This window comes from Cucurbita pepo, chromosome 16 (genome assembly GCF_057944985.1).
Source record: "Cucurbita pepo subsp. pepo isolate OVF chromosome 16, ASM5794498v1, whole genome shotgun sequence".
Lineage (NCBI taxonomy): Eukaryota > Viridiplantae > Streptophyta > Magnoliopsida > Cucurbitales > Cucurbitaceae > Cucurbita > Cucurbita pepo.
This window is the reverse complement of record NC_141813.1, coordinates 11,472,304-11,495,782: the sequence shown is the minus strand read 5'-3', so window position 1 is coordinate 11,495,782 and position 23,479 is coordinate 11,472,304. Positions and strand designations below refer to the sequence as shown.

The 23,479-nt window shown below is 36.6% G+C and overlaps 4 protein-coding genes, 1 long non-coding RNA gene and 5 other non-coding genes across 12 annotated transcripts; 3 read left to right on the top strand and 7 right to left on the bottom strand.

Annotated features, from left to right (window-relative positions):
• The first annotated feature begins 3,159 nt into the window (after positions 1 to 3,159).
• Positions 3,160 to 7,357, top strand: PEX22 (peroxin 22). Its single transcript, XM_023656606.2, has 8 exons — positions 3,160 to 3,511; positions 4,218 to 4,460; positions 4,564 to 4,611; positions 4,769 to 4,825; positions 4,908 to 5,009; positions 6,157 to 6,222; positions 6,780 to 6,881; positions 6,975 to 7,357. Exons 1-8 carry the CDS (start codon positions 3,404 to 3,406, stop codon positions 7,077 to 7,079), a joined length of 831 nt encoding a protein of 276 aa, XP_023512374.2. The 5' UTR covers positions 3,160 to 3,403; the 3' UTR covers positions 7,080 to 7,357.
• A 413-nt stretch (positions 7,358 to 7,770) lies between these two features.
• Positions 7,771 to 12,696, top strand: ATXR2 (histone-lysine N-methyltransferase ATXR2). Of its 2 annotated transcripts, none has more exons than XR_015412124.1 (15): positions 7,771 to 8,027; positions 8,173 to 8,248; positions 8,466 to 8,551; positions 8,643 to 9,004; positions 10,000 to 10,112; positions 10,207 to 10,238; positions 10,445 to 10,581; positions 11,114 to 11,201; positions 11,320 to 11,368; positions 11,456 to 11,510; positions 11,621 to 11,690; positions 11,765 to 11,834; positions 11,971 to 12,024; positions 12,214 to 12,270; positions 12,345 to 12,427. XR_015412124.1 is itself a non-coding variant. In XM_023656603.2 (15 exons), the coding sequence occupies exons 1-15, from the start codon at positions 7,944 to 7,946 to the stop codon at positions 12,456 to 12,458; spliced, it is 1,470 nt and encodes a 489-aa protein (XP_023512371.2). In that variant the 5' UTR covers positions 7,774 to 7,943; the 3' UTR covers positions 12,459 to 12,696. The 2 variants fall into 2 exon arrangements, 1 of the variants encoding a protein (XP_023512371.2); XM_023656603.2 differs by having other exon boundaries at positions 7,774 to 8,027; positions 11,948 to 12,024; positions 12,345 to 12,696.
• Positions 12,697 to 13,483: 787 nt separating this feature from the next.
• Positions 13,484 to 13,563, bottom strand: LOC111777917 (small nucleolar RNA SNORD36). The gene has a single exon (XR_002812440.2). It is a non-coding gene; the product is annotated as a small nucleolar RNA SNORD36 (small nucleolar RNA).
• Positions 13,564 to 13,622: 59 nt separating this feature from the next.
• On the bottom strand, positions 13,623 to 13,746 carry LOC111777936 (small nucleolar RNA snoR80). The gene has a single exon (XR_002812459.2). It is a non-coding gene; the product is annotated as a small nucleolar RNA snoR80 (small nucleolar RNA).
• Positions 13,747 to 13,813: 67 nt separating this feature from the next.
• On the bottom strand, positions 13,814 to 13,925 carry LOC111777931 (small nucleolar RNA Z152/R70/R12). Its single transcript, XR_002812453.2, has one exon. It is a non-coding gene; the product is annotated as a small nucleolar RNA Z152/R70/R12 (small nucleolar RNA).
• A 63-nt stretch (positions 13,926 to 13,988) lies between these two features.
• On the bottom strand, positions 13,989 to 14,075 carry LOC111777930 (small nucleolar RNA R11/Z151). Its single transcript, XR_002812452.2, has one exon. It is a non-coding gene; the product is annotated as a small nucleolar RNA R11/Z151 (small nucleolar RNA).
• Positions 14,076 to 14,147: 72 nt separating this feature from the next.
• LOC111777929 (small nucleolar RNA Z157/R69/R10) lies at positions 14,148 to 14,246 on the bottom strand. The gene has a single exon (XR_002812451.1). It is a non-coding gene; the product is annotated as a small nucleolar RNA Z157/R69/R10 (small nucleolar RNA).
• A 962-nt stretch (positions 14,247 to 15,208) lies between these two features.
• On the bottom strand, positions 15,209 to 16,828 carry LOC111777139 (peroxidase 3). Its single transcript, XM_087118535.1, has 4 exons — positions 16,610 to 16,828; positions 16,327 to 16,518; positions 15,897 to 16,059; positions 15,209 to 15,806 (listed from the first exon to the last, which is right to left on the bottom strand). Exons 1-4 carry the CDS (start codon positions 16,826 to 16,828, stop codon positions 15,394 to 15,396), a joined length of 987 nt encoding a protein of 328 aa, XP_086974661.1. The 3' UTR covers positions 15,209 to 15,393.
• On the bottom strand, positions 16,751 to 21,339 carry LOC147789095 (APO protein 4, mitochondrial-like). Of its 2 annotated transcripts, XR_002812347.2 has the most exons (3): positions 20,705 to 21,339; positions 19,167 to 19,983; positions 16,751 to 16,890 (listed from the first exon to the last, which is right to left on the bottom strand). XR_002812347.2 is itself a non-coding variant. In XM_087118534.1 (2 exons), exons 1-2 carry the CDS (start codon positions 20,962 to 20,964, stop codon positions 19,239 to 19,241), a joined length of 1,005 nt encoding a protein of 334 aa, XP_086974660.1. In that variant the 5' UTR covers positions 20,965 to 21,339; the 3' UTR covers positions 19,023 to 19,238. The 2 variants fall into 2 exon arrangements, 1 of the variants encoding a protein (XP_086974660.1); XM_087118534.1 differs by lacking the exon at positions 16,751 to 16,890 and having other exon boundaries at positions 19,023 to 19,983.
• On the top strand, positions 16,830 to 18,233 carry LOC111777141 (uncharacterized). Its single transcript, XR_015412125.1, has 2 exons — positions 16,830 to 16,960; positions 17,395 to 18,233. It is a non-coding gene; the product is annotated as an uncharacterized LOC111777141 (long non-coding RNA).
• Positions 21,340 to 23,479: the final 2,140 nt, after the last annotated feature.

The following is a 23,479-nucleotide window of genomic DNA, read 5'->3' as shown; positions in this document are numbered from 1 at the left end:
TGAACAAAGGAATTAAATTTTTAAAAGCTAAATAGATAACAATAGAATGTAAAACAAATGATTCTCAAACTTTTGAAACTTGTAAAAGCTAAACCGAAAGATAATTGACTAGTTTTAAATTTTACAAAATAAAAGAGAGACGACTACGAGGAGTCCGACCAACGTAGAACAAATGACTCGATAATGAATTGAATCGAAATTTTTAAAAACTAAATAGAGTCGACCTTCTTTTTTTTAATTTTACAGAAGGATGACGGTGACGAAGAGAGGTGACCAACTAAAAGAAATGGCTCAAGAATGAACTATAATGTCCATAATATCTTAAAACAAACGTCTCATGATTTTGCCGAAGAAGAAGAGAAGTGAAGAACAGAATATAAAAGAAATGGCTCAAGAATGAACTATAACTTCCATTTTTTTAATTTTACCAAAAAAAATAGAACGGCTGTGACGAAAATATCTTAAAACAAATGCTCAAGAACCGAAACAAAATGGTTAAAAGCTAAATCTGTATCTGAGTCTACCATTTTTTTCAATTCAACCAAAAAAATAGAATAGAAAATGAGAAAAAGAACGATACCTAGAAAAGAAATATCCAACACCAATCGAGAATTTGGAAGAGCAATCGAACCACATGAAGGAAGCAATGCTCCATTAATGGCAGCAACTAAACCAGTTGGTTGATGATGATGAAGAAGAAGAGAGCCAGTATCTGTAAAGTTGTAAGAAAATAACTGCTTTTTATTTGGTTTTGGGAGAAGCTGAATTTTTGCCTCTATTTTTTAATTAATTATTTATTTCACTATTACTCATATCCGACAAGTGGCTTCCTTTCCTCCTAAATATTGATAGATGATGACGTGTGAGGGCTGAGTTTTCAAATGCTTCACAAACTGTTTTACACGTCAGCCGACATATCAGCAGTTTTATGGGCCGGACTTTGAGAACTCCGGATCTCGGATCACTCTATATCTGTAACTTTCCTTTATCTACTCTTTTTTTAATTTTTTTTAATTTTTTTTTTAATTTTGTGGTGGGATTCGTGTATGACGTGGCATTGCTGTCTTCGCATTGGCTGCTGCTTTAAAGGATATTTTCCAGATTTAACGTATTTCTATTTTCCTTTTTATTTTAATGGTTTTTTTTAAATAAATTTTAGATTTTTAAAATCAAAATTTTACCATCCCCTACAATAACTCGATGATAGGTAGCTTCACTTATCATAGTTAGTCTCAGTCTCTTAATTGAGATGATGCGAATCGAGTCATTTAATTTCTAAATTTTATATTTTTTTAAAGTTGGTTTAAATATCTAATAAAACTTTTAATTTTATATTCACTAATTTTTAATTTATATCAGTTTTATGTTAATTATCTCTACGTTAACTACTCAAAATTTAGAGATTTTTTTTTATTATTTTCGAAAATTTTAATTTCAAATTCGGTGGAATCATGAAATAATTATCATTTTATTTTTTTGTACTAAAAAAATTAAATTAAATCTATCTTATGTTATGTAAGATTTTTTTAATTAAATATTTAAAGTTTTATTAATAAAAATTAATTTTTAATTTAACATTAGAATCGCATATTTATATATATTTTAAATAAATCTCTCATAATAAAAACATAATTAACATGTCAGAAACATATGAAATTAGTACAAGTAATTAAAAATTTAAAAAATTATGTACTTTTAATGAAGTGTTACAACCAATATTGCTCATCGTATTGCCCTTCGTGACATAAATGGCCCCTTAAGAAGTTGAGTTGTCTTCCATGGAGTTCGAGCGTCTACCTTCACTATATTAAAGTATTCATTTACAAATACACCTACGCACTACTTATCTTTGACTGTTTATAAGCTTATTGTTACCAGTGTCATACTGCCTCTAACATGCTCAACCACTTGATTTGGTTCTAAAGATTTGCTTAAAATTCATTCCCTTTACTCAAAATTTAAGTAATTTTTTAAAGACCAAAAGTATTTAATTGAAAGATGATTGTTGACTACGGTCAAACATTTCTAACTACCATCTTAAATTAGTTAACTAATTTTTTTTTTAGCATTCAATAGCAAAAGCCCACCAACATTCAAACTTAGTTATCTGAGCTTTCACAATCCACCCTAGGTCAGTATCTTCACTCATACACTGTCCAATTACTAGACATTGTCCTATTTCGATTTTTTCTTTCGAGTTTTAGGTTTTTAAAATGTGTCTATTAGTAAAAAAAATTCACACATCATAAAACCAAATATTGTCCTATTTGGGTTCCTGTTGTTGGATGATGAAGTCCCACATCGGCTAATTTAGGGAATGATCATGGATTTATAAGTGATGAATACTAACTCCATTGAAATTAGGCTTTTTGGAGAAACCCAAAACAAAGTCATGAGAGCTTATGCTCAAAGTGGACAATATCATACCATACCATTGTGGAGAGTCGTGTTCGTCTAACATGGTATCAGAGCCATGCCCTAAACTTAGTCGTAACATGGTATCAGAGCCATGCCCTAAACTTAGTCGTGCCAATAGATTGATAAATCCTCAAATATCAAACAAAGAACTTCAAAAGAAAAGGAGCCAAGCCTCCTCGAAGGCAGTAAAAAATGACTAAGACAAGCCTCCTCGAAGGCAGTAAAAAATGACTAAGACTCTAAAGGAGTCGAGCCTCGATTAAGGGGAGGTGTGTTGGATGATGGAAGTCCCACATCGGCTAATTTAGGGTAAGTGATGAATACTAACTTCATTGGAATGAGGCCTTTTGGAGAAGCCCCAAAAAAGCAAAGCCGCAAAGCCATGAGAGCTTAGGCTCAAAAGCCATGAGAGCTTAGGCTCAAAGTGGACAATATCATGCCAGAAGCCCCCAAAGCAAAGCCGCAAAGCCATGAGAGCTTAGGCTCAAAGTGGACAATATCATGCCATTGTGGAGAGTCGTGATTCCTAACACCTGCTTTTGTCTCCTCTTCAATTGATGTTGGATCTTAATTATTATTATTATTATTATTATTATTATTATTATTTATAAATACATTGAAAATATATATGAAAAAGGAAGGATAAAATTGGTAATTAAACCCAAATTTAAAATTTAGAAGCGAATTTGTGGGAAGCCCAATATGTAAAAGCCCATATATATAACATGAATTCACCACGTCCTCTCTCTTTCCCTTTCCCTGTGCGGGCGACAGGAAAAAATAGGGAACCTCATTAACATTTCAACATCAGTATCAGCCATTGACGCCATAGCTCGCTTCCTTCTTCTGCTTCCGAATCCCTCTACTGCTCAACTAACTTTGTGACGCCTCAATAATTCCATTTCGATTCTTCTATCCGCTTCCTTCTTCTTCTGGGCGCCCCAATTTTTCAGAAGCTTAATTCGCCAGGTCTTTGTGTTCCCCCATGGCCGAAGCTTCTTCCAAAGACGACCTACTCCAGCTGATCAAGCGCTTCGGGGCTTATCTCACTCTCAAGATCTCTAATTTCCTCCCTATCTCTCTCTACAATCTGGTTCTAATCTCTAACCCTGTTTTTTCTTCGTCTCTTCGTTTTTCGATAGATCTGACAGCTTTTCGGTTCCAATTTCTGTTTTAGCCTTTTCTTTTTACTCTTCTTTTGCTTACTTGTGTGTTCTGTTCATTTCTTAACCCTTTTTTGTTCGAGCTGTGGACTACTTTCTTGTAAATTATATGCTTCAATCACAATGGTTAATGGTTTCTGTTATTCGATTTTCATTTTTGTATTCAATAATTCAACACTCTGACAAATGATGAAAAAAATATTGCTTTTATTCTGCAGTACTTATGCTTCGAAGATATTATATTGTGTTCAATTATATGTAGGCCCATGCCAATTGGCGATTCTTTCAATTGTTACCCGAAATATTTCTCCCACAAAGATATAGTCAGCATTGAAGTGTTGAGTCCTTATGGAAAAATTAGATTAAAAAGGAAACAATGTCGAAGATTCTTTGAGCTTCTTAATGGACTCTAGTCTTTGGAACTTTTAGCACCGAGATATCAAGCTCTGTGTTAGGAAACCAGATTTTCAGCATCATTTTTTCTTTTCATTTGGGTGCCCATAAAACCCAAAGAAAAGATAAACAAAACGTCTTAGCCAAAACAATAGCTCAATTCACTTTCTGTTTTTTTCTTTTTATGATGTTGGCTTCTAAGAGTAATATGGTATTGTAAATAAGTCTCTGAAATTTTATCAGGATTCACGATCTGTTGGGGCTATTGCTGGATTTGCTGTTGCAATAGTTTTTACATGGAGGCTGTTGAGATCACCTAATGGACATCAGAGACGGCAATCTAAAAGGCAAATGCCTGCACCTAGCAGCTCTACTTCTAGTGTTGGGTTAAATTCAAATGCACAATTAATATCTTCTGGAGATTGTTCATCTTCAGAGGATTTACGAGCGCAAAATGTTGTTGATGAATTCTTCCAACCAGTCAAGGTAAGAGCTCAAATTATTGCCTATATCTTGTCCTGCTTTTTCAATTTTATTCCATTCACATGACACGCTTTTAATACATTCCGCTCATATCTTTTCCTTGTAGCCAACTCTGGGCCAAATAGTGAGGCAAAAGTTGAGTGAAGGAAGAAAGGTAACCAATATTAGCCCTCGCTGTCCATCTTTATCTTCTCAGAAGTTTCACTCATTTCTAAATTTTGGTGAAATATCAATAAATGACATTGTTTGAGGTAAGTGATATCAGGTGAGAAAGATTCAAAGTTTTGGTACTGAAAATGTGCTATGTTTAGGTTACATGTCGTTTGCTTGGAATAATTCTTGAGGAAAACAGTCCAGAGGATCTGCAGGTATATAGCATTTTTCTCTGAACAAATTTTGTGCTTGAACTGCTGTAGGGATATCTAATTGGTTTACTTTGTTTTGCATCAGAAACAAGCAACTGTGAGGTCCTCGGTATTGGAAGTACTATTGGAGATAACGAAATATTGTGATCTTTATCTCATGGAAACGGTGCTGGATGATGAGAGTGAAGTGAGTGCAATGCTTCATGGAATTTTATGATTTTCCTGCATAATGTCTTGATAAATTTAGATATATGATTTCTGATATGTGATTTGGTATAGTTCTAACGACGATAGTGCCTCATCAGAAATGGGGCTCCTTGAAGTCAAAATCTCTCCCCATTTTCGTTTACTTGTCTATAAGATTATGCATATGCTGTCACATGATTAGGATGTCAGATTATTTTTATCCCTCCACTCATGTGTAAACTAGAGATTGAAAAATCTATCAAACTTATCAAACTGCACAATCCCTGTTTTAAAAAACCAACTGAATACTTCATAAATCTCCTTGAACGTAGGAACTTGAAAATTCAAATATCACTTTGGTTGCTCTGGCAGGTATTGCATGTGCATGTTTCCTTAGGAATTTTGGATTCCTCTATATTCTTCTATCCTCTAGTCTTAGGAGGAGTACCTTGACTTGATTTGTCAATTTTATGCTTAAATTTTCAATTTCTTCCAAATAGACCCTAAAATTGAACTAGTGATTTAATTATTGCCTCTTCAAAACTGGAAAAAAAAAAAAAAAAAGAAAAAAAAAAAGAAAAAAAAAAGACATGAATCGATGAATACATTCATTGAATTCAACCAACAAAAATACTTAAGATCAAACCATGGAAATGTCCTAATACCACGAAAATGCTCGAACTTAGAAACAAATTTAAGTAATGTTAGTGCTTGAGATCAACTATACAATGCTAAAATAGTGCTAAAAAGCTCTTAACATGACCAAAAGAATCAATGCAGTATAGTCGGGTCACAAGAGTGCTTCTAATGAGCAGAAAATTTCAACAAGAAAAAGTTGCAAGTTTGACTTAGTTGAGGGTACTAAATGCACCAACATATTGAAGTTCAGGTTTGATTGGATGCAAATGTTAAGTTGTAAAATTGTTAAACTGAATGGGAAAATTGATTTCCTCTTATTCTTTTTCGATGTATTCTTAAGGTGGGGTTGGTGATAGCGTTGGCTGTGTTAATGGGTTTTGAAATATCATAGAAACTTGTTTTAGATAGGTGCTTGATACAATATATTGTTTTTTTGTTCTTCTTGCTGATCTCAAATGCAATATGTTATTCTTCTTTCTAATAAGAGACACTATAAACTATTTATGCAGAAAAGAGTTCTTTTAGCACTTGAAGATGCCGGGGTTTTCACATCTGGTGGTCTGGTAAAAGACAAGGTGCTAAATCTGTGTTGTTTTGACTTCGACAGTATTGAAACGACTCTGATAATTTTATTCTCTTCTCTGAATTACTGAAGTACAAAGTTTGGGGAATGTTAGGCTTCCGTTGGCTACGTTAGGGAATTTTTAACTTTAGGCATTGAGTTGTTATCCTGTTTCTAAGAAAAGATATAACAGGAAATATCTGAAGGTAGAAACATGTTAACAAACGACAGCTGACTCCTTTAACTGGAACTTCTCTGAAAGTTCAGTGACTTTGTGAGATCTCATATTGATTTAGGAGAAGAACGAAACATTTTTTTAGAAGGGTGTGGAAACTTCTTCGTAGCAGATGCGTTTTAAAAACCTTGAGGAAAAGTCCGAAAGAAAAGTCCAAAAAGAACAATATCTGTTAGTAATGGGCTTAGGCTTGAGCTGTTACAAACTTGGTAATTGCACAAGCTTTGGTTGGAAGCAAATCATCTCTTGAATTGTTTGGTGTTAGCCTGGGTATAAGTAGGGACAGCCATATAGGCAATTTGCTTTTCTTGTAATTAATTGAGGATTATTTGTAGGTTCTCTTCTGTAGCAAGGAGAACGGGCGAACATCTTTCGTGCGTCAACTGGAACCCGATTGGCATATAGATTCCAATCCCGAAATTGTCTCGCAGTTGGCTGTAAGTTAATCTCCCATCACCTTAGAAAGTTTATTGTTCTCTATCGTCTGGAAACATGGTGGTTACTGATACCTTTTGCATAAACATCATCAGAGGTTCATCAAATATCAACTTCATGTAGCTGCAATCCGACATGAGCGGACCGGTTCTAACGTTTTCAGCTCTCCATCCTTGGAACAGTTCTTTGGAAACATTTGACTGGAAACCAGTTCAGGAATGGAATTAATTTTCAAACATTTTCTCCATTTTATTTGGGCCTTGTTGGTTGTAAGTGCAATGGTTCTCTATGGGCTATAGAGAACCAGGCAAGCTGAGTTTGGGTATTAGCAAAGATAGGTGTATCATGTCTTTTCTCTTGTTTCTGCAAAGATCTTCTGAGTTGATCTTGTGTTATATTTGACATAGCAACTTCATGTCCCATTAAAAGCTCCAAATTTAGCTGATATATGTAATAATATATATTATTTATTAGATCATCTCAAATATTGTTGCCACAAATAGGCCCTCTTTAAAGAAGTTCATTACTACGTCGATACGGGTAGACACGTATTGGAAATAAGTATTCGATAATGAATATTGGAATTCTTTTCGAAAATTTATTGATTGAAATAAGTATCTTTTAAAAGTTTGTCATAATTAACTCTTGGTCGAGGACATTTGGGGTCGGGTGATGATGAATTTTATTAGTGTTAAGGTTTACTCGAGCGATAGCGTCGAGCAACAAATGGGATGTCCGAACCTCAAAATTTTAACCTTTCTAAATTGGATCAAAATTGCAAAAAAAAAAAAAAAAAAAAAAAAAAAAAAAAAAAAAGAAAAATTGTGAAAAAAAAAATATAATAAATAAAGATTGGAGCCATAGTCAAAGTCAAGCTAACCCGGAAACAGGGTTATTTTTTTGGGGGGTTCAGTCCAGCGCCGCTTTGGTCTATTATAGTTCTTCATGTTCATTACACACAGAAAGGATCACAACTGAAGCAAGTGATAAACAACTCACCGGCGGCGGCGGCAACTATCGCCTCTGTGCGTGAGAGCTTAGGCCGGCTGTTTCTGTGAGGGACAATGGCTTTCGTTTGCCCAATTGATGCGAAGTACCCCAATGAAATCTCTGCCCTCCTTTCACCTCCTTCACCTCTCCAAGTTCAGGTAATCTCTCTCAATTTCATAGTCGCTGTTTCTTTTCTTTATTGTGCTTCGTTTGGAAGGCGGGAAACACGCGTTCTTGAAACTAAAACATATAATATAAAGAAAAGTTTCTGTAGTTCTACAATGACTGAGTTTATGTCTTCAGGAATATTTTGATCAGCTTGTATGGATGAGGCAGTGTCGTGGTCTTAGAGTGAAACAGGATGGAGCTCTTGGAAAGGGTATGGTTGCGATTGCCTCTAGCCTTCTGAAATTGAATTGGGAGATTGCAAATTCAGCGTACTACGTTAAAACACCACTAGTGAAGATCAATAGCAGAATTGATAATGTAGATTCTTTAAATTTGTGCGTGCTGGTAGTGTTCGGAGGTGATGGAAACTTAACCTTTTGATATCTTAAATGGAAGTCTGATTCATGTGTGCTGATGATCAACTGCAGGTGTCTTTGCTGATGCTGCTTTCAAAGAAGGGGACCTTGTCTTGAAGGACCAAATGCTTGTGGGATCACAGCATACGTCAAATAAGGTTTTCAAATCTGAAATATTATCATCATGAATCAGTTTGGTGGTTTTTATTCCCACTTATATTGTTATGCTCCATTTTAATTGCTTTGCAGATGGACTGTCTAGTGTGCAGCTTTTGTTTTCGCTTTGTTGGGTCTATAGAACTTCAAATTGGAAGGAAATTGTACTTTCAAGATCTTGGCATTTCGACTAATCATCAATGTGATATGGAGCCGTCATCTCCCATGTCAGAAGATTGCTTCGAAGCGGAATCAGATGATGGCGAGGAGATTGTGTTAGAAAATAATGAAAGCATGGGAGGATGTTCTTCCAGCAATTCTAAAGGTGTAGCTTTACCCAACGGGCTTGTGGAATCATTGATGAATGGTGGCCTATCATTGCCTCATTCCAAAGAGTTTTCCATGCCTCCAGCAATTCCTTGTTCTGGGGGATGTGGTGAGGCCTTCTATTGCAGGTAAAGATATTTCTGAATGGTCAAGCATCTATAATTGGTTCTTCCCTTCATTTTATGGATTGTTTGTAAGGGGAAGGTGCTGTTATGTTAAACTTAACAAGGAGATATGTAGGAGGCTTGTGATGAATTTAACTTTTTTCTAAAAAACAGTGAAATGCATCTTATTTTTTAAAAATCAAATAGATATGTTCTTAGTATTTCTATAATCCTTCTTTAGTCACTGCATTTATTGTAAGATCTCACGTCGGTTGGGGAGGAGAATGAGAAGGGAGTGGATTGTGAGATCCCACATCGATTGGGGAGAAGAACGAAACATTCTTTATAAGGGTGTGGAAACCTCTCCCTAGCAGACACATTTTAAAGACCTTAAGGGGAAGTCCGAAAGGGAAAGCCTAAAAAGGACAATATCTGCTAGCGGTGGGCTTGGGCGGTTACAAATGGTATTAGAGCTAGACACCGGGCGATATGCCAACAAGGAGGTTGAGCCCCAAAGGGAAGGGTGGACATGAGACGGTGTGCCATCAAGGGTGCTGGGCCCCGAAGGAGGGTGGATTGGGGAGTCCCACATCGATTGGAGAAGGGAACGAGTGCCAACGAGGACGTTGGGCCCCAAAGGGGGGTGGATTGTGAGATCCCACATCGGTTGGGGAGGAGAACGAAGCAGTCTTTATAAGGGTGTGGAAACCTCTCCCTAGCTTTCACATTTTAAAAACCTTGAGGGGAAGCCCGAAAGGAAAAGCCCAAAGAGAACAATATCTACTAGCAGTGGGCTTGGATGGTTACATTTAGCATTTGCCTTTTTATGAAAATCTACGTTCGCTGCCTGAGAAGCTTTATTTTTGGAAGGTCTTGACATCATTAGCAAGGGAGTTATGTCTAAATTGAAAATGTCTTAAAAAAAAGTATGTCTAAGTTGAAAGAATTTCTTTATACCAGATCATGTGTGGAAGTTGTCTGAGTAAGCAAAGCAATTGATATAGTGTTCCATATTATAGTAAATCGTGTGCAGAAGCTGATTGGGAAGCATTCCATTCCTTACTTTGTACTGGGGGAAAAACAGAACCATCACGCAGGGAAGCACTGCTAAAATTTATACAAAATGCTAATGGTAAATCTCGAACTTGTCAGCTGTAGCTGTCGTGTTTTTTTTTTTTTTTATTCTCTAATGTCGGCCTATTTTTTTTCTTTCGGGGGTTTGACAGACACGAACGACATATTCCTCCTCGCTGCAAAGGTACATTCTTTATACGCTGTTTTTAGTCGATTTTCGAGTTTGCTTCATCCAATTCATTGCATTGACATTGAAGCTGAACTATAATTGTTTCCATTTCATGTGATACTGTTTATCCAAGCTTATCAAAACAATAATGAAAAATAAACGTAGCATAGTTAGTCGATTTGAAGATGGCGATTCAACTGAATTTTGCATTTTTCTTCCAGGCAATTTCTTCCACTATTTTAAGGTATAAGAAGTTAAAGCTGGCTTGTTCTGAAGAACAAATGAAATATGGGAACATTGTTGATCTTTCCATTCTTTTGGAGGCATGGAAGCCAATCTCAATGGGACATAAGAGAAGGTAATTCCCTTTTGGACCAGCTTCTCATATGTGCGCTCTGTGAAATAAGTAGGAAATTGAATCTCAGCTTTTAGCTGTGATCGTGCATTATAAGGGCGAAACGATGGAGGTCATCAGCGCATATGAAATGTCTTCGTTAAATGTCATCAGCGCATACGAAGTGTCATTAGAGTTTAATATAATAGAGTGACTACATGCTTCAATTCAATTCTTAACTTTTCGGGGTGTCTTTTTCCTCGAATGCTGGGCAGTTGTAATCATTGGTTGGTAGTGATTTTGAACGACGACTTTAACTCAAGCCCTCATTAACCTGAAGACCATAGGCCTTGGAAAATGGTCCGGCGGAGGTGGCCATGAGTTTCAAACTAGAACCCTCTACAGGCTCCCTTAATAGAATACTGTTATACTGTTAGCATTTGCAACTTTGCAGGGTTAGGTCTTTAGTTTTAATTTCAGTGAGCCTAGATTAGAGACATTCGTCTGGAAATCTTTTTTTTTTCTTGATGTGATGTTGAAAATTACTCGTTCTTAGGTGGTGGGATTGCATTGCATTGCCAGAAGATGTCGAACCTTCGAACGAAGTTGCATTCCGAATGCAAATAAGAGAGATGGCTTTCACGGTAAATAACTTTCTTATTAGAAATTCTTAGTTATACTGCTCCTGTTGAATATGCTGATCTTAGCATGATTTTTATATATAACCCCATGAAATTAAATTTGCATATTTGCAAATTTCAGTCACTGCAGCTCCTCAAGGAAGCAATTTTGGACGAAGGGTGTGAACCATGTATCCTTGCAAGTTAGGAATTGATGGGTATATATATGTTTTCCTCTGTTTTTGTCGAAGCCGATTTCAGGTCCTTGACTATACTAGTATTCTCCCTTGAAATATATGCCCAGATAATTGGCATGTTTGAGCTAAATAATCTGTACGTTTCTGTTTGTAACCCTTCCATCTTTTTCTTTTGATATCCGCAAAATATTGTTTGTAATCTCAAGCCATCATGAAGTTAATATCAAATTTACATGTGTGGTTCAGTGATTTGGTTGTAGCATCACCGGTAGAGGATTACTTCTTGTATGTTGACGAACTTCCATCTCCTTATAAGGTTAGAATGCATGTCCTTTATACATCAAAGATCCTGGAATTGCAAGCCTTGATGTCTATGATTCTTAATGACAGGAGAAGGCAGAGGAAATTACCCGACCCCTTTTGGATGTGCTCGGCGATAGCTATTCAATCTGTTGTCAAGGTATATGTTCATCCTTGTTTTCAAGTAGTAGCAATTGAGATTCTTTCCTTAAACAAGTAATGTGTTCTTTGGTCATTAATACTGAAAAATGGGAGGGTATTGACATATCCCAGGTACAGCGTTTTTCCCTTTACAGAGTTGTATGAATCATTCCTGCTATCCTAATGCAAAAGCGTTCAAAAGAGAGGAGGTATGTAAAATCATCTTAATATTTCATGGATTTTATTGAATTCGGTTCGAACGGGAGCCCTTTTCTAGTATTTGTATATGTAGTTTGTTTTTGTTGCCATTTCCTTTTGGGTCCTTTGATTTGGAGTAGCATGTTCTTTCATTTTCGTCCTGAAAGCTGTTAGTTTTATGTTCTTTATGATCATGGCAGGATAGAGATGGACAAGCAACCATAATTGCAGTGAGGCCCATCCATCCAGGAGAGGAGGTAATTCAGGACTAATATGTATTTTTGAACAAGTTGTATGAAAATGTATTGAGGCAAATAGTGGATGTTTTCAGGTCACAATTTCATATATAGACGAAGATCTTCCATTTGAACAGAGACGAGCATTACTTGCAGATTATGGGTTCGAATGCAGGTGCCCCAAGTGCTTACAACAGCAGCATCCATAGCAAGCCGTTCCCTGTGGAATTTCCTCTCAACGAGATAAGCAAACAAAAACTTTTACTGTTTTGAACATCCACAGCAATTCTTAATGTTTCAACAACTTCATTCCAGTATGATTCCTAGTTTTGTAGGATTAGACAAATGGTAGAATGAGCAAATTTGATTTTGTTATGGCAAATTTATGTTTAACAGAAACCAAATTGTAGGTTTGGTATTTAATATTAAGCGTAATTATTTTCTAAATTTTGAATTTTGTTCTTTGGTCATTATAATAACTTCTTGAATGAAGTTTGTCAAAAATTTAGAACATAACATAAATACATTTTTATAAGACCTCGCAAGCTCGACCTTTGTGGAGGCACTTAAATTATTATGTAAAATACTTTTATCGACCTTTGCAATTCTTTTCACCATAACAGTAAAGAACGCTCAAGTTCGTTGAATTTGACACATGTTTAAATTTTAAATACTAAACTCTCTTTTGGGCTATTTTGTAGTCAAATTAGTGTTATTTATTGGAACTTTTCTCCCTTTTGGAAAAGGATTCACATTTTCGTATCATACCATAACCATGACACTAACCAAAATTGATAAAAAAACCAAAATTCATATTCAAAACCATAATATTGTTTAGATTTTAAAAATTGGATTCACACAACAATTATGAACACCAATAAATAACAAAAATGTAATCTCTTGATTGTATAACTGAGTAAAATTTACAATTACAAGCCGAGAAACGGCCTATGAGTATTAATGTGCATCCACAAAGTAATATTTATCATAGTAATTTATCTAAATAAATGCAATGATTTGCAAAACCAACTAATCCAATTCGAAGTGTTTGGGTTTGTCAGTACCGAACTCGTATACCTGCACTGAAGAACTAGAAATACATGACAGAATTTGTAATTAGAAAAACATACATGAAACAATAGAAACGTTAGGAACTTTGTCAAGTAAGATATCGAATAGAACAAGCCTACAAATTTATGCAATTTAGACGGAATAAATGTAAATTTGGAAGATCTGAGCATCAGTTTTAAAAAGCTCGAATTTGTAAACATCAAAGAGAAATCAGCTCTTATAAATTTGCATCATCATTTGCTCAGATAGATATTACATACAATTACTAAGAAATGATTATCAAAACAATGGTTTCGTGGTTAAAATGTCTATGGTGTTTCCAGGATTAAATGGGATTGAGACTAACCATCAATCAGGATGGCCACATTACTGATATTGCGTCCGTGCCATTATGCCTAGAGGAACTGTATATCCCCCAGAATTGGTAATGGACGCAGTTTCATGCCTAATATACTAGTATGAGACACAATGGATGAAGCTTAATCTATAAGTAGAAGCTCAGTGGAAGGAGAAGTCGTTTAATATAAAGGCTCACGGCATAACTTAATTATAAGTTACGTCCACTGCCCATAACACGTCTAAGTGTTTCATCTCATCATAGCTTCATCTTCCACATAACCACTACATAAATCTAGAAAACAAGAACGAATCAACAATGATTGAAAACAAGGCTTCAGTGTGTGTAACAGTCAGATCATTGATAGAAAAATCTCACTGAAATCCGCTAAGATTATATAAAATATCATCATAAGCCCATAGAATCAAATACTCGATCAACAAAAACATCTAAAAGAAATCAGCGGACACTAAAACATATCAAAATTCAAAACAGTGCTCAGACAGCCAAGGGTATTTAATCAGATACCGGGAATTGTACCCAGATCAGAAACTCTAGTCCACGAAAATAGCCTCATCACAGCACAACGTCGCAAATCAAAAAGATGAAAAAGAAGATGATAATCGAAATCGAAGGGCGAGAGACAAATAGACTAAATACTATGGAACATCCCAGGAAACTGTTACACTGTAGTCGCTGAATCGAGGGATTTGATTGGAAGCATCAACTGTAGAGAGGGAGAGCAACAAAAAAAAATGGAGAAGAAGACGACGATATGGAGATGAAGGTCGCACGGTGAATTTATAGGCCATCGACTGAGAAATTAGGGTTTCTCGCTCTAGACTGGTTTAGGATTCTTTTTCTAGATTTCATCGTGGCGGCTAATGGACTGGGCCTCAACATCATACGACTAGGTCTACCATTCAGTTGTAATTTAGCCCATTAAATGAGGCCCACGGACTAAACTTCCAGTCTCTTGTAATTTAGCCCATTAAGTGTTTAGCCCATTAAGTGAGGCCCACGGACTAAACTTCCAGTCTCTTGTAATTTAGCCCATTAAGTGTTTAGCCCATTAAGTGAGGCCCACGGACTAAACTTCCAGTCTCTTGTAATTTTGTATAAACTTTAATATTTTTAATAATATTCTTAAAAGAAGTCTAAAAAGGATGCAAATCATTAGTATTTTGAAAATAATTAATATTTTATTTTTAAAATATCTTTAAATTTTTTAATAGCGTTTCAAAAATACTCTTGAACTTTAAAAATTAGCAAAATTTGCTAATACTCTCCCACGATCAATAGTGTATTTAAAAAAAATTAAAAATATTTAAAACAAATAGTATAATAATGATATAATGCTACATTAAATGTATATAAACCGATATAAAAAAAATTAAAATGTGAATTTCTATAATATAATCAATTAATCATTATTGTTTGGTTGGGATAATGTCGTAATTGGAATCCCAAGGAGGGGTAATTGCGTATTTTAAATTTTAATGAGACATCTTGTAACAGAATTGGAAAGAAACTGAAAGAGTCAGAAAATCATCCACACAAATTATTGAAATCAGAATCTTATTCACCCGACAGAAGAAAGAAAGAACATTGCAATGGAATTACAATTATTGAAGCCACAAATCTCCCCAAGAAAAAAGGAAAAATTCCCAACTAAGCACATGGAAGAACACAAAATCAAAGGTGTCGAGAAATCATGAACTGAAATTTGGAATCGATCAACCATTCACGACGGCGCATCTCCTTCTGATTTCACCCTCAGTTCCAGTCTTCACTTTAATCCGTCCCATTTTCTCAATGGATGCTGCAAATTCAGAGAAGAACTCTTCAATGGGTCCTTGAACAAGTTTCTGAACTAGACCCAATGTAGTTGCGCCTTTAGTGAGAGCAGAATCGGATTCGAAAAGGCCCCTTCTCTTGAGAAGAAGAGAGTAGTAGCTAAGATCGAAAGTGTTGCGGCTTCCAGGGTCCATCTCCACCTTGCTGTTGTCCGTCGGAGTTTTGCATTTGTTGGCCTTCAGGTTAGCGGCGTATCTTGGATCCAGAGAGGGATCTTGGTCTCCCACGCCGGTGAAATTGTACAGTCGGTTTCTGAATGATGAGCAGTGCGCTATGCCGATTGTGTGAGCGCCTGAAGTGATCATTGCACGCAAGGTGTTTGAGAAAAGTACTGAGTGAAGAATTGAGTTTGTTTTTTAGTTCTTTGAATTATTGAACTCACCAGATAGTAATACCAAGTCTTTTAGATCAAGGCCTTGGTCTTCGAAAAGTCTTTGGAGTGTTGAAAGGTTTCCAAAAGGAGGAGGAATGTTAGCCAGGGCTTCTGATGACCTTGAGATCACTCCATCCCTCCGGCCAGTCGGAACTTCCCAGTAAGGACCTCCCTGCACATAGAAAGTAATAAGAATCACGACCCTCCACATTGGTATGATATTGTTCACTTCGAGTATAAGCTCTCGTGGCTTTGCTTTGGACTTCCCCAAAAGGTCTCGTACCAATGGAGATGTATTCCTTATTTATAAACCCATGATCATTCCCTAACTTAACCAACGTGGGACTCCCTCCCAACAATCCTCAACAATCATCACAATAGGAAAAAGAGTAAAAACAGCCTCGAACACTGAAAAAGTAGAAGGGCATTGGATCCTTACAGTGGCTACAATGGAATCTCTAGTAACCAAGGAAAGAACATCTGCGCAAGACACCACTCCGGGGCATTCAGCTTCAAGTAAGCTTTTAACTCTATCAATGAAATCAAAGCCTCTGAGTGTTTGATTTGGAGGAGAATCCTTCTCAGCTTGGTTATTTGAAGTGGAGTTTATAAGCACAGACCCATCACAACCCTGTCAAACAAAAGAGAAGTAGAATCAATTGCTTAGAGGAGTTATAAAGATCAAGAAAGGTTATGAAGCTTGAAACCCAAAGAAACAGTACCCTAACAAAGCAATCATGGAAATGCATTCTTATGAAAGTTGCTGCCAATGAAGGGGCATTATGGATATGCTGATGAACGAAATCCAGCACAATCTTCTCAGCGTTTGGGCAGCTTTTGGCATAGAAACCAAGCTGTAACTGAGCTTGAGTGGAGCCTATGAGGCCTAGAAGACCAACAAAAGCGGCCAACACCAAAGAAGTAAGCCTCCCCATTCTCATTCTCTAAATTTACTTCTGTTCTGTGCTTGACATTCTATCACAGAGTGAAGAGGCTTATATACCTAATAGAACAAGCAAGACAAGGAGCAAACTGTTGGAAACGGTCCACCATACATTTAAAATATTCTCTAGGTGAAGCTTTACAGTAATCAGTATTTTATAATCCGCCATATTCTATTATAGACTTGATTAGTTAGGCACGTTCCTTATAGGACAACAAGAACAAGTTCTTCTGATTGTGCCACTGTTTAATTGTTTACAGAAAAGCAGTAGGTAGCCATGAATGACTTTATCTGTAAATCATGGATCTTTGGTCCACATTGAAAGATTTCAACACACATACAACAAAATCCAGCTAAATATAGGGCCTGTCATCAAAATTATAGATATTGCATAATGATTTTATCTTTACCCATGTTTGAAAGAATCATGAGAAGAAGAAGAGAAGAACTCCTGATTTTTAGGGACTGAAGTAGAAAATTTACATCTGAAACTCGTGTAGTTTTACTGTTTGGAATGTCTGTGATGCTTTGTGTATAATTAATGGTGGGTTTGGTTGGATGCAGGCGTCACTAAAGTTCGCAGCCCCAGGCCCTCAGCTATAAACTATGCTTAAAAAGTACCAAACAACTTGATTGGCTCACCTGCTCTGGAAACAGAGCACGTTATAAGACAATTTTCAAGCAATAATTGCGCTCTTGCATGGCGGCCAGACATGAGAGCCGCCTTACAGAAGACATTGTGGATAGAGAGAAATGGTTTCTTTATTATTTGAGATGGTTCTAACGTTCTAAGAGCTTGGGAGCCGGGAGGCACATGCTTAGCCATTCCATATCCGGAGGAAAAGGAGACAATGAACCTAAACAGCAGCCTCGGAGGTTCATAGTTTTAAATTTTGATGCAGCAGACCAAAATTGACGGCCATGTGCTCTCGGAAAAGGATAACAAAAACATTGCGAGATCCCACATCGATTGGAGAAAAGAATGAAACACTTATAAGGGTGTGGAGTCTCTCCCTATTAGACATGTTTTGGGCCAAAGCGTGTAATATCTACTAGCGGTGGGCTTAAGCTGTTACAAATGGTATCTAAGCCAGACACTGGGCGGTGTGCCAGCGAAGACACTAGCCCCCGATTGTGAGATCTCACGTCGATTGGAGAGAGGAACGAAACATCCTTAGTGTGGAAACCTCTCCCTATGGATTGTGAGATCCCTACATCGGTTGGAAATGAGAACAAGGGCGTAGAAACCTCTCCCTACTAGACATGTTTTAGACTTGTAAGACTGATTGTAATATGTAACTGACAAAAACGGATAATATTTACTAACGGTGGACTTGAGCTATTATGGTATGAACGTATCATATGTTTTTTTCCATAAGCAATCAAAAGACTTTGAGTAATAACATTGATCAAGAACTCTATAAATGTTTTGTTTGATTAAAGAAATGATGGTCCCATAAATAGACAAGTTGATTAGAATATAATATATTAGAATAGTTTTAGAAATTATATGATTGTCGTACCAAACCTTCCTAGCTGTTCTAAAATGGATATTGGCATAAATAGCCAATGAGCCAATGAGCCAAAGAGCCAAAAGCCATCGCTATCAGTTCTTTGAAATATAAATTTAAAATTTAGACGAAAATTTCGAACATTAAATTTAATATTTAATCTTTAAAAATTATTAAAAATATACGTTTAGAAAAAAAAAATAAAAAGAGCATTTGTGTTTTCTTTTTCTTCTTCTTATTTTCTTGCAGTTTAGGTTGCATGCTTAGAATCATTCAAAGGTTTGCTCAAGTGTTCGTGTTTTGAGATGTTCGATCTACAAGGAATCCAAACTTTACTTTTCACTTCGGGTGATTTCTCATGCCTTATAATGTTTGGATACTTTAGATTTAAAAGTCTTATTTTTCAACAAGATTATTAGATCACATGCTCCAAAGTTGCAATCATTTGAAACGAAATCAAATTGATTTCGAGGTTTTAATATTTGTGAACTAAGAGTTTGCATACCCAAAACATTTAGTTCAAAGGTAGATCGACCTGACCCATGTTCATAATGGTGTCTTGATTTTGAATAGCTACATGCAATTCCTTAAATCCATAAAATTTACATACAAGTTTCCTATAAAAGTGCCTCCGGTGACATGTTATTCTACTGAAAAGAATGAAAACGAATCTACAAGACATTCTCAAGTTCAAAATTCTTCAACTTTTTGATAACTTTTCCCAAGTTGCTATTATTGATGTTCATCATGTTACTTTTTCTATATGTTTACTAGATCAACCAAACAGATAAAGCAGGAAGAAAGAAAATAAATAGGCACGGTCACCTGAAGGTCGTGAACTGTAATCGAGTCGAGTGTTGTTGTCAAGCTCCACGTGAAGTCGAACAAAAGAAGATTTCATAGCTTGAGGTGACTCTGAGGTGGTGGTAAGCCTTGAACTTTCATCATACAATGATACTTAGGTGGTGCAATGGCACCAGCCTGTGTGCAAAGAGCCAGGACTGCTGGCGATTGCCCGTAATAATCCCTCCCTTCGTCAACGAGCACGGGAGGATCTTGAGGTCGCCGATGCCATACGATCTTCGGAGGAACTAAATCATCTACATCCGCCTTCTCCCAGAAGTGGGATCCTCGCCAACTCTCACATTTAAAAACTCCACATGGTCTAGCTTGGAGTACTGATGGCCCAACATGAACGTCTGAGCAGTATTTACAGATCTTAGTAGGATATACCATTAACAGTTTCTGCACGCCCGTTCGAACCGTTTCCCACGCCCTGAGAGTTTTGGTTGCCAAAAGCCTCATCTCATTACCTGATAAAGGTTCATCCCTGCCTGAGCCGCCGCCACCACCACCACCAACTGAATTCCAAGTGCTTGAAGACATATTTTCATCATTTGTATTGGCTCCAGCTTGCCAGCATAGTTCCACAACTGCTGGAACACGCTCAAAATTGAGCCTCTCATCATGTTCATTAACCTTTTCGAACATGTGATGCCGGTGAAATGCTTCTACTGGGACAAGGACATCATTCAAACCACCTCTGATCCACTCATGAACCTGATTCTTAGGCCCGCGTTTGTAACCGCCACAGCTTCGTATCAGATGACCTTTCTCACCAACATATACTTCTGGACAAAATCTATAAAAACAACAAAATGATCCTACAAGGTTCAGAAACAGCCTTCACAAACATGTATTCACGTTAACAGCTGAGAGTTTTTAATATAATCTTCAAAAAGAACAGACTTAAACTCAGGCATCAACAATGATCCTTCCGCAGGTTCACCAACGGGAATCTTGTTATAACTTCTCCTTCCTCTAAATGATAAGGTTCAGTGGACTTTTCACGACGTCGCAGACAGCGAACCGCTCACGTCGTCGCGATCCGAACACTTCACCGGACCATTCAATCGGTAGGAGCGACAAGCGGTGTATACAAAGGGCCCAAAGAATTCAACCTCGACTCCCCTTTACTAGAGAATTCATGAATTCCGGGCACCTTCAGTGATCTACGAATTTTAGAAGCAGCATTCACAAACATGCATTCATATTAATACCTCAGGATTGTTCAATCAAAATTTCAGAAAGAACAGACTTCACAGACGGCCCAAGTGTGCATAAAGAACTAGATAATATGCATTGATGAATTTTTTGACCTCACTACCCGCGCAGGAATGGTCAGGTAATAGCTAGATGATAAGCAAGGCCAATCACCATTTCAAAACGGTACATCCCTACTACACATACTAGCTCAAGGGACATGCAACTTCGGATAAAAACTAAGTAAAAGAAAACGAAACAGAGTAAAATCATAACACAAAAATGAGAAATTAAAGATAGTTTGTTCAAGGGACACTGACTTGCAAGAGACAACCGGAAATGCTTTGAGAAGAGTGGAAACTCCATGAATAAGCATTGCCCTAGCTTCAAAGACTTGCTGTGCCACTGGAATTAGACCTTTTATAGGACAATTATTAGCCCGATTTTGAATTCTCTTCAAAATCATTGGACGAAGCTTCTTCAAGTCGACTTTAGAACTGTAGCATCGATGTAGCACGAATTCCTGCACAATATTCTCACAGAACTTCCTTCTAAGAGCCATAAAAGGCATAGTTTTCATGGTGCGAGCGCTAACATTTACCAAATCTTAGGAAAACGACCAGCGACAAGCTTGAAGGCATAAATTAAGATCTAAATCCAATCACATGAGCCTTCGAATTCAACGGCGAAAGTGCTCGGACTGCGAGTAAGATTGAGAGTTTAAAGAACAAAGGATGAGATTTCGAGAGAGGACCACAGAGAGACAGAGAGCTTCAGAGACAAGATGAAACAACTAACAGCGACGCCGACGGAGAATTGAAGCCAGATTCGCGCGGACAGGAGGAAGAACAGGCATTTCCATGGAATTAATTGGCAGAATTGTGAGATCAAATGAAGATTTGCAGTTCCAGATGTCCAGAGGGAAAACGAGGGCAAGGGATCAAAATGAACCAAATTAGAGGAAAGCCGGTCCGATTCACTCAGCGGGTAGTCTTAAAATGATCGAGAACCGAACCCGACCATACTATTGGAGGTCGAGTCTCTCACCTTCACATTACTCCGAATCGGTCTGCGCAGCTCGATTCAATGCTTCAGATTCCGGTTTAATTACCTCAAATGGTCTATGCTCAAAATTTTCCAATTTGAATTAAAATTAAAATTTATTAAATATTAAATTAAAATTTTATTAAAAAAAATAATAATTTTATTGATAGGTTAAAATGTCATTTTAATCTCTATACTTTCAAATTTGATTTATTTTGGTCTCTATATTTTAAATTTTTCTTCATTTGAATTAATGTAATTTCAAAACGTCAACTTTGGTTTATATACATTTTAAAATATAATTTTAGTTTCTTCATATTATCTCAGGTCTCTTTATCAAACTTTTAGCACAACACGTCATTCACTCAAATTCATAAAACATGTTGACAGATACTCATGTTAGTTTATGGGAATAACTTTAACTTTTAAAAAGCGAGAAGTATATAACGTGACCGAGTCGCAAAAAATACTGGAGCCACTACGAGACACAACTCTTCTTGTTGAGTTCAAAAAAGTATAATAATTGATATCCATAAGATGACGTGATTCTTCAAGTATATATATGTTTGTTGAATCCAATAGATACGATTTTCAATAGACGAGTTATATATCATTTTGGGTATGGGTGAAATGCATCATTTTCTTAAAAAAGAATAATTTATGCCATTAAAATTGAGAGAATAAGACCAAAATAAACATATTGTTATTTTATTTTATTTTTTTTTTCTTAATTGTTAATTCGGGTACAAATAAATAAATAAATAACAGAAAATGTAGAAGGCTTTTGAGAAATACCTCGAAGTGCTAAAAAGGGTAACCCAATCTATGGGATGCCCAAGGTCGCTATTCAATGGGTCCTCTTGGGCCCATTTTCCACCCTCCGAAGATAACCCAATTTCATTCTCACGCCTCCCGAGGCGGCCACCACCTCCATCAAACCCATCTTAATCCTCGTCTATGGACTAAGCAGAAAATATTTGTTAGCGGTAAACTTTGAATGTTACAAATGGTATCAGGGTTGGACACTATGCTCTATGCTAGCGAGAATATGTTGGGCAGAGCCAGACACCGAACTATGTGCTAGCGAGAACACATTAAACCTCCAAGGAGGTGTATGAATGTGAAAACCTCTCCTTAACATACGCATTTTAAGACCGTGAGGCTGACAACCGTGCATAAGATTTAAGATTGGCTCATTAATTACAAACAAACTAATTCATTTCCATACTCAATTCAAAGTTTATCAATGGATAGAAGTCCAGGTCATGGTTGACACCTGGTTTCAATCCCTTCAACCCCTACGGATCATTTCATTCATTACCTTACTCAACCGGCTGTCATCAGTTTTATCCTCAAAATTAAATGAATTTTAGAATAATTTCTACACTCCAAAAATACATTATAATCTTATACAATAACATTAATTACTTTAATTATCATCAACAAATATAATTTTAACTAAATTATATGCTAAAACCATCCAGAAAGTGTAGCCTCAAATGCATGCAGAAACTATATTATAGAAAAATAAATCGGTTACCCTTTTGCATTCTCATTACGACACATCGCACGTCCGTCCATCATAAGTCGTGTCAACAAATGGATTCGACACGTCGGGCATTAGACATCATCTCTGGGTATGGAAGTTGGAAGTTCCGATGAACCGTTCTGAGTTTCATCATCAGACGCCAATTTTGACCTACATACGTCAACAACGGGTGAATTTAACCATTCCCACTGAAAATTGATACATGAACAGATATCAGATTAACAAAAGCCCGAAGAACAATTAACAAAGATTGAAGAAGATGAAGATGATGACAGAGATAAGTATGGAGGCAGAGAGGGATGGGTTTCCTTTGCGTGCTCTGCAAATGCACCTCACAACGGACAAGTTTCCATCAATCTCTGTAGATAAGAACCAAGAGAAAAAATTGAAGCCAAAATCAAAATGTATTTTCCTTCGAATTTACCATATACAGCAGAACACGATGGATGAATGTTCTTGGTTTCTGTAGCCTTCTCTTCTTATCTAAAACGATAATTAATTC